This window comes from Alosa pseudoharengus, unplaced genomic scaffold (assembly GCF_046254945.1).
Source record: "Alosa pseudoharengus isolate Yale_2024_CS ecotype anadromous, Long Island Sound unplaced genomic scaffold, YU_APseudo_1.1 YU_APseudo_1.1_scf_14, whole genome shotgun sequence".
In the NCBI taxonomy this organism is placed as follows: domain Eukaryota; kingdom Metazoa; phylum Chordata; class Actinopteri; order Clupeiformes; family Clupeidae; genus Alosa; species Alosa pseudoharengus.
This window is the reverse complement of record NW_027468609.1, coordinates 37,702,130-37,716,407: the sequence shown is the minus strand read 5'-3', so window position 1 is coordinate 37,716,407 and position 14,278 is coordinate 37,702,130. Positions and strand designations below refer to the sequence as shown.

The window sequence follows — 14,278 nt, the reverse complement described above, 5'->3', positions numbered from 1 at the left end:
AAATGGAACTCATTGGTTTATTGTATGTTGTGCGTATACACCAGGCCTCTGATTTATTCTGCCATCAAACTAAGAAAAGAGGATTTGAACACACCCTAAATGTTCCTAAAACATGCGCTTCAGGCCTACCCTGGAAATCGAGAGTTCTCGCGAGAGCACAATGGATTTGTCTCTGCGTGACACTCTGGCAATGAACAATGATGCACGTTACTTTTACCCCACATTCCTGGGAACCAGCTAAACTGATGAAGACAGCGCTGCAACGTTGGAGGACAGTACACATTAGTCGTAGTGTTATCCGATTGCGTCAAAGTCCGAAATCATTCAGAGTAAACATGGTCTAGTGCAGGGGTGGGCAAACTTTTTGGCTCAAGGGCCACATTGGGTTTCGAAAATTCGCATAATGCTCACGTTAGATCTGCTACAAAGGAGATAACTTAGTTTAACATGATGTTATCTCTATTTAACATAATGTTTTGACATTGTAAACGTTCTCTAAGGAGAGTGAAAAGCAGTTTGCAGCAGGGCTTTGAACCGATTTTTTTTTCCAATCGGTTCGTTCCGAACAGAAACGGAATTATAACGTTTCCGGTTATGAGTTCCACCAATAAACTGACGTTCCCGAACCGGTTAGAACAAAAAAATACTGTTCCCGGAACGGTTAATTTCATTCCTGTCAGCTGTTTAATGCTATAGAATTATGTCACATCTTTCTCATCCAGCTTAAACCAAATGTAATAATATTACAACCATTATTAAATAATAATAGTTATATTATTATTAATAATAATAATTAAATAGGCCTACAATTATTTCAAATGTGTAGTTTATTTTTAAAAGAGAAAATTTCCACACAAACGTAACCACATTATTAAGACACGTGGTTATGCCACTCGGGCAACAACAAATTCCAACTGTCGGGGGAAAGGCCATTTAGCCAAATGTTCGCTAGTCCATCATTAACGTGGAGTCGACAAATATAGCTATTGATATTGTGTTTGGAATGAGCGTTTTAATTAACGATGGATCGTAATTTACCTCTTATTTAAGATGTGGAGTGGAGACTTTGTAATCTACCGCTCTCTCTCCATTCAGTCAGCGAATTTCTGATGTGATGTCACACAGGAAGTGAACCTCAGCCGTCATGGTAACGTGCGCAGGAAAATAATTACTTTTTTTAGTTAGTTAATTAGGCAACGAAAACTTTGAGGAACGAAATAAAACCGGTATTATTTAATCTTTCTAGATTACCAGGGTCTGGATTTTCCAGGCTACTTCAGGCCAAGCATGTCATCAAAATAGGGCTTTTTGACTTAAAATACAGAAAAACACAGATGTTAGGGTGGGTCTTACCAAAAAATAGACCAAAATGTGTAGCCTTCCTCTAATTCACATTGTCAAGGAGTTGTCTGCAGACTGAATTATCATTACATTAGGGCAGGGGTGGGCAAACATTTTGGCTCAAGGGTCACAATGGGTTTTGAAAATTGGCCGGCAGGCTCCCAGCTAATAGGCTAACTGAAATAAAACCATGCCAATCTCTATGTATTGTGAAGGGTATGTAATTATGTGGGGCTATTTTAATTCCAAAGGCCAAGGAAACTTTATTAGGATGCATAGTATCCTGGATCCATGAAATAACTAGCCTTTAAAAATAAAAATCTGCCTGCCTCTATGGGAATTTAACATAGGCGTTTACTTATGCACCCTATATTTTAATGAAGAACATTTATTTATTTACGATACATTATTCATTCACAAAGAAAATTGGTGTCCTTAAAGGTTGAATATTTCCTCATTTCATTTTAAATTAAGGTATTAGGATCAATTTCCAAAAGATTTTAACTTTAGCATGTGTTCCAAAACTTCTGGAGGGCACTGTATGTATATATATAATATTAGATGACTGTTTTTATTACAGTGCATGAAAATGCACTGTACTGTTCTTTCTTAGGCTTCTTATTCTTATGCTTCTTATTCTTCTTCTTCTAACGCATTTAATGCAGCTTCAACCGTTTAACGTAGAAACTTCATTCAAACTTTGTCACGTAGATCTTACTTAGGACACCCGGGCAATCTATTTTTCAACTTTGTAACTTTTATACTTTTTAAACTATTAATTAAAAACTATCAAAATTTCCCCATCGACTTAACATTACCCTTTATGACATCACAGCAATTAGAATCCTATGGCAGGTGGTCAGGCCACCTGGCCCAACTGCCAGTCTCAGGCTTTAAAGCCTGTGGTGCAGGTTAAACAACACTTTCAACTAGAAAATGCAATTCCAGGGAATTACCATTGCATGTAAATGCAAAAAAGTTGCTGTGTATAACATTATATTACTTACAGTATGATCTTCAGTCTTACAGTATTGTTGAAAACCATTTGGTTAAGACTAGATGTTAGCTTAGAGTATATGACAGCCAGTAAAAATAAATGGTCAATTCAATATTGATCAACATTCTTTGTTTTAATACAGCAGAATGATACTCAGAATACACTAATGAACACTTACCAATGTAAGCTTGAAGTAAAAATCACAATTGTGTATATATATACACAGTATATATACACACAGAACTTGATAATGCCAATCATATTATCCTAAAACAGATTTATTTATCAGTGGTAACTCTGAACTGGCAGCAACAGCTAGAGGCCTCAGTTAATGGTATTAGGTCAAATTTGATGGTGATATATACTGTGCACTGAAGAATAAAAGAGTCAGCCCTTCAGATGATCAGTTTTAGACAGAACTTAGGTTAGAATCTTATTTTTCACACAGCACAGCTCAGGTCTAAAAAGAGAGGTCTAACAGCACAGCTATGTTTCACAGATGTTACAGCACAGGAATGATTCAAAGGTATTGGTTGACAAATATGATTCACAGGTATACATGTTCCATATAGTTAGTGAGTATAGTCCTCACACAACAATATAGTTCTCAGAATGTCTCAGTGTAGATCTCAGATAAGTCTCAGTATGGTTAAATGGTATGTGCACAGATATGGTTACATGTTTGTAAGAATATATGTTAGTAGGTATGTTGCTAGCAACATTGTCAGAGATGTATGGTTGACAGGTGTGCACAGACAGTCACACACGTAATGTCATACATGGTCATCACCACTGGTCTGGTCTGGAACCTAAAAGACAAAAGCAAACAAGTTTAACAGTTATGCCAAAACAATACAAGGAATGTCTGCAATTGTCCTAACAGTAGCCTATTCATGGCTTTCATAAGGTCCCTTTCCACAGGAGTATAATCAAGCACCAAATGCATTCATAAGGTGCTTGATTGTATACACCAGTGGAAAGGGACCTGATGAAACCCATCAACTTTACTTAGGCTACGTAAGAATCAGGAGCATAGAATGAAAACGTAGCCATGGCCTATTTGATACACAAACAAGCGGTGAACAACGTTACAAATTTGGTAAAAATAAAAACAGGAGCATATTTGTTAGCTTTAACTAAAATGTGAACGGTGGAAGATATAACGTTATGACCATCAACAATGAGTCACGTTATTCATGCCCTTCATGACACCCATGATGGGTTTCATCAGGTTCCTTCACACAGTATAATCAAGCACCAGTCTGTATTCATAATCTATTCTAGGTGCTTGATTCTATACACCCGTGTAAAGTGACCTGATGTCGAATAAAATCAGAGCCATATTAGGCCTATCTGTAGGCCTACTTCTCTGGTTTACGTTAACGTTCTAGTTAAAACGCTGCTGGTTAGTAGGCCTAATGAACAAATGTAACGTTAGTGCAGGCCTACGTTTGATTGTCGTTATCTATCGAAACCTACAGCTAACCGGTCAATGTAAAGTTGACGACATATTAACGTTGATTAACAGTGGGTTTCCTTACATAATCAACGTAGCAAGGTGCTAACGTCAAATAATTAACTAATGTTAAAACGTTACCTAACGTTATAACGTTAGTGAAGTTTATTTGTTTCATACGCTAACGTTACATCATGTTTGACGACATAATGACTCAAATACCAAAAACCGCAACACTTACCTTGTCTGTAATTAGAGAAATGTGCCTCTGAATGAGTTTCACGAGCAAATAAACCATGGCACAGCAGGCCAAGACGTTCAGCAGATTCCCAGATTCACAGCTCCTGGTATAGCTCTGCTCAGCTGTTGATTGCTTTCAGCTGGAGATCACGTCATAATGCCAAAAGTTGCCGCCACGGCCGTCAATGTTAACTCTATGAGAATTTCTTGCTCTTTTATCATAAATATCTCAAAAAGTATAAAGTTCACAAATGTAAAAAGACATTGTACAATTGTCCGTTACAAGACCTTTGTAGGAGTGTTTGAATGATGTCAAACGGTTCAGTGGTTTTAGAGCCTTTGAACGTCAAATTTGGTCGGAAGCAGAATAATAATTATAAGAAGAACAGCGATAATAGACCATTGCATTTACATGCAATGCAATTAATGGGTACATTAAGCACTCAAGATATGTATATAAAGTTAGATATGTCTCCAAAATGGTGTTAAAGTCCAGTTTTTGTAATTTTTTGTTAGTAACGGTTATTTTTTACGCAATTCGGCGATGACGTCATATGAGGTAGACGTGGTGGAAGCTATCTTTTACAGTCTATGGGTGGAAGCAGAGATAAGAAGGAATCCGACCTGCAGTCATATCCCTGTCCCACCCCATCTCTCTCTCCCACTTACTTACTGTCTCACTATTCACTGTCCTATACAAATAAAGGCAAAAAGCCCAAAAAATATACTATACTATAAATATAAAAAAGATCTTTGGTGGAAGTAGCCTCAGCCTTATAGCAGCTACTAGAACTAGCACTGGTGTCTAACTGGGATGAGGAAGAGGTGACAAGACCCACAGTTAACATTTGAACCGGTTAGACGTGAGAGGGCGAATGGGGAAATACCGAGAGCTGATGGCCATCAAAGAGAAATAAATGCATGGTCAGAGGAGAATCACTGGAGAGTTGGTGAAGTGTCCTGGTGAGTTGCTAGCGCAGCAATGAGCGCTGGAGCTAGTCTATGAATAGCAGTGGGTAGGCCTACAATAACAACTTTTTTTACTGTCGAGTGAAAGTCAACGTTTTCTTTATATCTAGTTACAGTGATTATGTCGTTGGCTCAGATAAGTACCCTAAACTTAGTCAGAAGATCTAGAAATAGAAGGCATATTATGCTAGCTATGTAGCTTGACCCACCTGTGAACCCCTATGTTTATTTCTAAGCTTTCAAGCTACCTTTCTCCGGTGAAAATGTTGTTTGCACACGTAGCCGACGCCGAGTAGGCTGGTCGTGTCTTCAGTGTGATTATAGTGCTAGTTTTCCCCGTGATTGACATTGTCATTGACACCGTCAGGGTACCGCTTACCGGGAAAGAGTAATAAGCGTTTCTGTGTCGCTGTGTTTGGCAAATTGGCAGGTGTCTGTGTGGGCGGTGTCGTCCCATGGAAACTGTGGAAGAGAGCTTGTGTTGTAGGGAGGTGAGGGCGTTTTGGTCGCTGAGGAGCTCACCCCGCGGCCAGCAAATAACGTGCCTAACACAGCGTCCTGGATTTGAGGCATGCTGCCTGAATCCGTTTGTGCTACACATAGCATACTCACACTCCAGGCAAGATCATGGTCCCCTTCAAGCCAGCACGCACGAGTATGTTCATGGTTTATGTTTACTTTACCAATCTTTTTACATTGAGTTCTTTGAACCAACAGTTAAAGGAGAGAGGAGATGTGTCGCATACACAATAAACATGCATAAGACACAGGCTTAAAATGACGTCTCCAACCTACTTACAGAGTTTTAAACTGAACAATCTTTCCTACTTATCCCTATGCAATACCGGTACACTGTGTACAGGCAGGCTATACGCTGGGCTTATGGGGTTTTAGGCAGGAGTATAAGGAAGCCTCTACCCTCTTGTGTGATTTCACCATCAGACAACAATTCCAAAGTGGTGACCAGACCTATCAGGGCTTTCAATGGCCTCGTTTAGATGAAAATGAATAAAAAGAATTGTTATGCTTATTCTGTTGTGATCGCTCCATTGCCCTTAAAATGTTATAAAGTACACAGAACACATGAATTTTGATTTAAAAAAAAAGTTTATTGGCATTGCTTGTAATGGTTACTGAACATTTAAACATTTACTGAACAAGGACAAAGACACAGGTTGGAAGTAAACAAATCTCTATAAAAAAAAATGGTTAGGCACAAAACATACAAGGATACAAGGAAGTTTATTGTCACATGCATATAGTTACTGGAAGTAAGAAATGCAGTGAAATTATGTCTGGTGTCAGCCTATTTGTGCATTAATGGGGGGGGGGGAGGGTAAAAAGTGCAGTAGAAGAGGGGTTTAGTAGATTAAGTGGCAAGGGCTGCATAAGAAAGGTGGGGGAGGATTGGGATTGGGGGGCACCAAGGAGCACCCATAAGCAACAGGGGCAAGGGAAAACTCCCTTACCAAGAAAGAAACCTTGGGCAGATCCACGGCTCAAGGGGCTAACCCAACTGCCAGGGGTCTTGGTGTGTGTGTTGGGGGGATGACAGGGGAGATGGGATAGTGTACTGTGTATGTGGGGAGAGGGCAGTGTGCAATATGTGTGTTGGAGAAGCTTCCTCATGAGACAATGTGCTGTGTATGGGGGGGGGGGGGGGGGGCAGTGTGCTGTAAGTATGTTGGGGATGTGTGTTGGAGAAGCTTCCTGATGAAATAATTTGCTGTGTCTGTAGGGGAGAGGGGGGAGCAGTGTACTGCAAGTATGGTGAAGGGACTTACTATTGCAAGCAGAGTACTGTATGTATGATGTATGTGAGTGATGACAGTGAAGATGTGTGTGTGGGCGGGAGGGGAGTGGAGCAGTGACTGTGTGTGTGTGTGTGTGTGTGTAGTGTGTGTGTATGTAGGGAGGGGGGAGGGGGCAGTGTGCAGCAAGTATGTAGAGGAGGCTTACTGTAGCAAGCAGTGTGCTGTATGTATGTGAGGTGATGAATGTGATGATGTAAGTGTGTGTGTTTTTTGTGTGTGTGTTGGGGATGGGGGTGGGGTGGGGGGGTACACATACAAGGAACACTGATGAAGGGCTAGACGCGAAACGTTTGCACCTTGTTTCTTTGGCCTGCAATAGTGTGGTCTTACCTGAGGGTCAGCTGATGGTTCTCTTTCTCACACACAAACCCATGATATTTCATGCATGCATACTGTACATGCAGTGATACATGCAAAAGCACATCAAGCAGACACACAGTGAGCCCAGACAACACCGCACACAGGTTGACAAGGCACAGGTAAAATGATTGGTAAATTATTTTGAATTACATACAAGAAATGTCATGCAAATAACAACAAAAAAGAAAATCCAAGCACACAGAGGAGCAGACATGCAGCACCCCTTGAATGGGGTACAGCGACAATTATTACCACTTACATAACCAATACAGTATAACACTCAAATATGATATCACAAACCAACAGACTAAAGCCAGCCTGGTACACCTGTGTCCCAGCATCAGAAGTGGAGGTGGGCAAGGGCTGATCCCCAGTATCACAGTGTCCATGGTCTCCTGCTGTGAGGCGTCTGTCAACATCTTGTGAAAACAAATATAAAAAAGGTCAGCGAAGAGGGTACACAAGAGAAAAAAGATTACAGTACAGTGGACCCTGATATGCGCTACTCGATGTATTCAAAAATACATGAAAGACATTCAGAACATATTTGATGATGTTGAAGGTTACTGTTAAATGTTTACATCAATACTAGTGGTAATACATGTCTAGAGTGCATGTGGTGCATAAACTCTATGAGGTAGTGCATTTACTGTATTGGGAGGTAGCTAAACTCTGAAGTGAGAAGTGGATAAACTCTGTTTCTGAAATGTCAGAGGTGGGTAAACTGTGTTTACTTGCGTTAGCCTCCACTACAGCCCTGGTGACACGGTCATGGACAAATATATGTGAAAGAGAACCGTAGCAGTCTAACACAAAACGCAAACACACTGTTTAGTTGTGAAGGCTGCTTGATGATCACCACCACTGATCCCAACACTAGCCATGATGCTTTCATGACGATATGGACATTTACTTCAGCGCAATTTTGTTTTGGCTCATATTCGTGAATCACGAAATATCCTCTAATGTCAGACTGATCATGATTGTAGTGGAAGCTGTGTCAAAGGGAACATGGTATGCAAAATACACACAGAGCTAGCTAACGAGCAGCTTGTAAACATTAGCATGATGCTTACCGTGGCAATATCTCGCTTGCGGCAGACGGTGTCTCTGGACCTCGGGACAGGGCAGGCAGAGAGGTTGCACAGACGGCAAAGCGGTAGGAATTAACTTCCTCTCACTCTTTAAACCAAGTGAGACCATCTTGGCATCCCCTGAGTGGTAATCCTCCTCCTTGAAATGCGCGCTACATATTCTCGAGAAGGCGGTGACGGAGCTAGCTGAAAAATCTGCCCACGTAACCTTGACAAATTGCACCTAGCTTCGGAAGATCCCTTTGTCCTTGGGGAAGCAATGGACCCTAAGTCCAGTTTTGCTGGAGTTCTTGCACCTGGCACAAACACAGTAGTAAACCATTTTATCTATTTATTTATATATCTACTCTCTCCCTCTCTCCATCAGCTATCTATGTTATGTTATGCTATGCTATCTCTCACTACTATCTATCTATGCTATCTCTCTCTCACTATCTATCTATCTATCTCTATATATCTATCTATCTAGGCTATCTTTATATTTACTTATATATCTATATTACTCTCTCACTAGCTGCTACTCTCACTAATCATCGTCTCTCTCAATGGTATCAATGGTAGCATGGTTAGCATGGTTAACATGTTAACATTATTAGCATTGTTAGCATTTTTAACAAAACTGCTAAAAATGAGTAGCTAAGTTAGCTAAGTAACATGGTTAGCATAGTTAGCATGCTAGCATGTTAGCATGCTAGTTAGCATTTTTAGTAAAACTGCTAAAAATGATTAGCTAAGTAACATGGTTAACGTAGTTAGCATGCTAGCATGCTAGTTAGCATTTTTAGCAAAACTGCTAAAAATGATTAGCTAAGTTAGCTAAGTAACATGGTTAGCATAGTTAGCATGTTAACATGTTAGCATGCTAATTAACATAGTTAGCATGACTACTAATAATGATTAGCTATGTTAGCTAAGTTACATGGTTAACATAGTTAGCATGTTAGCATTGCTAACATGCTAGTTAGCATAACTACTAAAAATGAAAACATTAGCTAAGTTAACTAAGTTAAGTAACTTGGTTAACATTATTATTTTTGATAACATAGTTAACATAACTGCTAGCAAACATTAAAATCCATTCCAACTGTCAGTTATCGTCAATTCTCTACCTAAATAATTTAACCATTTAAATTATCCACCTATTTAACCGTTCAATCATTCCAACTATATTAAACCTTATCTACCAAGCAAATCATTTAACCATATAAACTATCCACCTATTTAACTGTTCAGTCATTCCAACTATATTAAACCTCATCTACCTAGCAACCAATATAGTTTGTTTTTACTCTGTATGATATTTTACATCATATTTTTTGCATTTTCATGCACTGTATTTCCTTCAGGAAATGCTTTTCTAGTTTCATTCTGTTTCTGTACTGTCCCCGTCTGTGTATATGTGTTTAGAGATATTATGCAATGTTTTACTATTCTGCATTGGAGCATCCCCTGCGTCAGTAGAAATTTGCTCTGAATTGCCAGTCTGATTCACTGTGGGCCATGTAAGATGGGATATCGAACGCAATCTTCCATTAACCTGGAAGGATACTTAAACCCTAACTATTTCCTTGTCTAGTTAGAGCAGCTGGTGGATCTTTAGGGGAAGTCATTCTGCTTCTCCTTTGATGCGCATCATGGTAAATACAAATCTGTTCCTGATTTTTTTTCTCTACCATTGGTCTGACTTGGTCTTCAAAATTACCATCATGATGCAGAACCTACTGTGTTATGCTTTATATATATATATATATATATATATATATATATATTTTTTTTTTTTTATAATTTTTCGGATAAGAGAAATGTCACTGATAGTCTTAAACAGGCAAAAATATACAAAGAATGCACAGGCAAATGTGAAAACACGTCATGCTTTCACAAATTAAGCATTTTAATGAAAAATTTGGCTTATGTACTACCTGAGTGTTTATATACAGTGGGTACCACTTGGAATTGCCCGGTTTCACGCGTGATTCTCACAGGACCTAACGCGTGAATCACACGTTTTTTATTTATATTTCCCCAGTGAAGCTGCAATGACCCAAACAACCACAAGTAATACATTGTAAGTTGTACGTTATAAGTTGTAATACATTATAAGTTGTAATACGTTGTACGTTATGGGTTGTAATACATTTCCGCTGCTGCGTGAATCACGGAAAGCGTGAATGAAGTGGCCTCTTCTAAATGGCACCCACTGTAAATTAATAAATTACATGATTATTTCCATAAACACTGAATGTAAGCTATGACAGCAAAACAGAAATTCCAGTATGAAGAACATATAGATTATGCAGAATCTACTGCCAGTCTGCACTGTACCTGGGCTGTTAGCCACAGAGTCAAAATGACAGTTGGCCAACATGAGGTGCTGTGCGCCATTCTTAGGCTCCAATTTGACAGCAATGTTCGTGACCTTGTCATAGTAGCTGGTGAAGCCACCCAGGAAGTCGATGCTGAAGGAGCCAGTGGGCCGTTGCACATCCACAGTAATGGCATGGGGCCCAGCCATGCTCTCCTCCCGGATGTGCTCGATCTCAGCCAGCAGGTAACCCACAGTCATGACCTCATTCTCCACACTTCCCACTGGTCGAGGACCCACACTGGTGATGCTTTCCAGGTGTTTTCTGCAACCAGGACATGCATAGGCAGTTAAGTGACACATGAACAATGACATACCATCACATCTACAAATTTAACATCAAACCCCTGATTTAACATTAAAAATAGAGCCTGATACCTGATTTTATAATCTAATAATCAATGCAATAACAACTCTCCGTTAAAGCGATACTCCACCATTTGGGGAAATACACTAATTTTCCACCTCCCCTCGAGTTAAACAATTGAGTTTTCCCTTGCTGTTACTGTCAGACTCAGAGAACGGCTGGATGAACTGGGGAAAGGTAAAACTCAATTGTTTAACTTAAGGGGAGTTGGTAAATGAGTGTATTTCCCCCAATGGTGGAATATCCCTTTAAGTGTCTCTGGGATGATTATCCTAGCTCAGGGCCCTATCATGACAGTCAAAAGCGCATCGTCACTCGTCAAAAGCTTATTCAAATATAGTAGGATGTCCAGTCCACATTGGGAGGGTTTTCTTCGAGCGCATGGCGCATCAAGGTGTTCCTAGGTTTTTTTAATCAGTCATGGGTGTGTTTGAGGCGTAACATCATTTAAACCAATGAGAATGACATCTGTCAATCCCCTTTAACGGCGCAAAGCGCGATGTCAAATAAATCCATCGGTATTTTGACATTCAACGGCGCATTTGAAGGAGGCTGCTTGCGAGAGCGTATGGAATAGTCATTCCACTAAAACCATACTTTACTAAAACCTAGCATAGCCTTCACGCATTTACACTTCTCTATTATTTGAACTCATTGGCAAAGTGAAACTAACTTCACCATGGTGTCAGTCAACGACAAGACAGTTATATGCAGTTTCACTATTGACTGACAATGGGTTACCATCAAAAACATAGGCTGGAAAAAGCTAAATCTACCCTAATATTGCTCAAATAACTGAATAAAAAAAACATTTATCCTGCAGAGGAGTTGCTTATATCTTGTGACAGTGTGTCTTCAGCTGTGCTCCATACGTGTCTCTCGCCTCTTCCCTAATCACTTTTAACCATCATTACCAATTTGCTAATGATGGTGAATAACTACTCATCATGAGATGTACAGTATTTCGTAATATCTTTATTCTAATTATGTTTCCCATTGTAATCGTGCAATTTGTAATTTTTTGCATGGATGTGCGCTGGTGTGCGTTCATGGATGATAGAAGGATGGTGCGTTGTGCCCCCGCCAATATGACTGTTGACAATGCGCTCTTAAAATAACATATAAACAACTCGCCATAGACCTCTGACCAGGTGTACAATAGCGATTTTTAGACAATGCGCTAAGCCACTCCCTAAGTTGTTAATTGCCACACCCCTGGGCGCATTGTTTAAAAATGAAACGTGCAAAATAAGGAATTAAACTTCGCGTCGGGTGGAAAACGAGTTTTACGCCATGCACCAGTGTGCAAAATACAGCCCTCAGTTTCTTTAATATGGCACTGCACTGAAAGGAAGGGGTGAAGTCCTACAGTGCCCAGGTTTGGCAGAAAGTATATGAGCAAAAGTACATCCATGTACATGTCCATGGACACCCAAATATTTCTGTCAGATGTGACAATAGACCAGTTAATTCCAAAATTATTTATAAAATGATCTCTCACACAAATTTGACTAACTGAATGTCTGACTAATTTAGAATTTGTCCCATCCCACATCAAATCCTATCCCGCTATTAATAGTTTTAAGTCAGATTTAAAGACTTTGGGTCACAGGTCTTTATGCTGACTTTTTTTTTTCCAGGAGCTATTGGGCGCCCAAAAACATAGGAGCACAGACAAAAGTTGGGTCAGTTTGGTTCCTAAAATAAGTACATACATAAGTAAGTATAATTTAAGTACATATGTACTAGGGGTGGGCGATATGGACAAAAAATAATATCTCGATATTTTTTGCGATTTTGATGATAACGATAATTAGTCAATATCCTTTAAAAAATTGTTTTTGTTAAAGTCTGAGTTACTTTACAGCTCATTATTTATGAATAGCATCATTACAATAATAACCAATAACCTAACCTGTGACTTTTTAACCAAATCAACCAATGCATTGTCACTCTATGACACATTTCCAATTCTGCCCCCACTTGTGTGTGTGGCAATGACATGGTCTAGCTGAAGTTCCTTTCAAACCTTTACATAGGATTCACTGTAAAACTAAGCAGACCAACAGAGTACATCTCAGTTATTTCCTTCGATGTTTTGTTTAAGAGCAATCATGTAGGCTAGCATTCCAAGTTACAGAATAGAAACTAATGCGTTAGCTTACGGCTAATGTATATGAGAAATCCCATAAAGATGCTAACGGTTAGCATAATCGGTTTACGTAGATATTTAGAGCGAACTTCAGTCCATTTACAAAAGAGTTACATGAGAATAGTTCTTTGTTTGAAACTGACTATTAAAATATTCAAAGGCTAATGTTTTCTCTCCATATAATACCGCGTAGGAAAAAACGTGTGCAAAACGTATGTCTCTACAACAAGTTTTTACTGCATTGCCATGAACAAAGTAAAGACAAATGGAGTGTTTCTTTGTCATACAAATTGGGATGCAATGTGAGCCTTGAATTGGATGCCATGCAGGAATTTGCTAGGATCTCAAAACCGGATTATGAACATGCTTTGCCATAGAGAAACACATGATAGCGTTGGATTATAAACATGCTTTGCCACAAAAACACACAAAACATGGGGTAAGTTGAGCTAAGCTTATATGAAGTTATTATTTTGCTGTCACTTAATCTGTTTTATAACCCAGAAGGATGTACTCAAATGATGGTATCAATAATAGCTCTGTGTCTCCTCTTTCATCTGAAATGCATGGCATAAGTTTATCTATCCTATCACAGGTTCGCGAGAAATTCAAACGAGAGTAAAGGGTGTGCAGCATGGTTTTTGTATGCCGTTATTATTTTGCAGTCACTTTGTTTATACAACCCAGAAGGATCGATATACTTGGTACCAATGGAAAGCCCTGTGTCTCCTCTTTCATCTAATATGCTTGCTATGTATGCGATCACGATTAATTCAAACGAGAGTAATGGGTGCGCAGGTGAACGCAGAGAAGTATAGACTGTATATATGATGCAATTTAATTTAATTTTCATACTTGATCGTACAAGTACAAGTGCATAGTCTCGTTGGAAAGCCCCACTTCTGCTCTGTCACGCAATAAAGGTGTCATCTCGCTGCGATGAATAGTTCCGGAGCAATGTAACAGAGAAGAAAAGGTGTGTTTTTTGACGCACTTTGCATCAATCGGGTTCTAAGGGTTAAAGTAAAAATAAAATTGGTATGCAAAGGTTGCAATGTTAGAGGAAGGTTCCCTAAAGGTTGCAACATTTAGGCAACGTTAGGGGAACGTTTCCTAAAGGTTCCCA

At 39.4% G+C, this 14,278-nt stretch overlaps 1 protein-coding gene across 4 annotated transcripts in view; it reads right to left on the bottom strand.

The window, feature by feature from the left end:
- ermp1 (endoplasmic reticulum metallopeptidase 1) overlaps positions 1-14,278 on the bottom strand; it is a 129,824-nt gene that overhangs the window by 104,704 nt on the left and 10,842 nt on the right. For all 4 annotated transcript variants that reach the window (XR_012986829.1, XM_076284892.1, XM_076284894.1 and 1 more), the window contains exon 2: positions 10,594-10,898. Coding sequence is in view for 3 of the 4 variants with exons in the window: in XM_076284892.1 (XP_076141007.1) it covers positions 10,594-10,898 (305 nt within the window). In the remaining variant the exon portion in view is untranslated. The remainder of the gene's footprint in view (positions 1-10,593; positions 10,899-14,278) is intronic.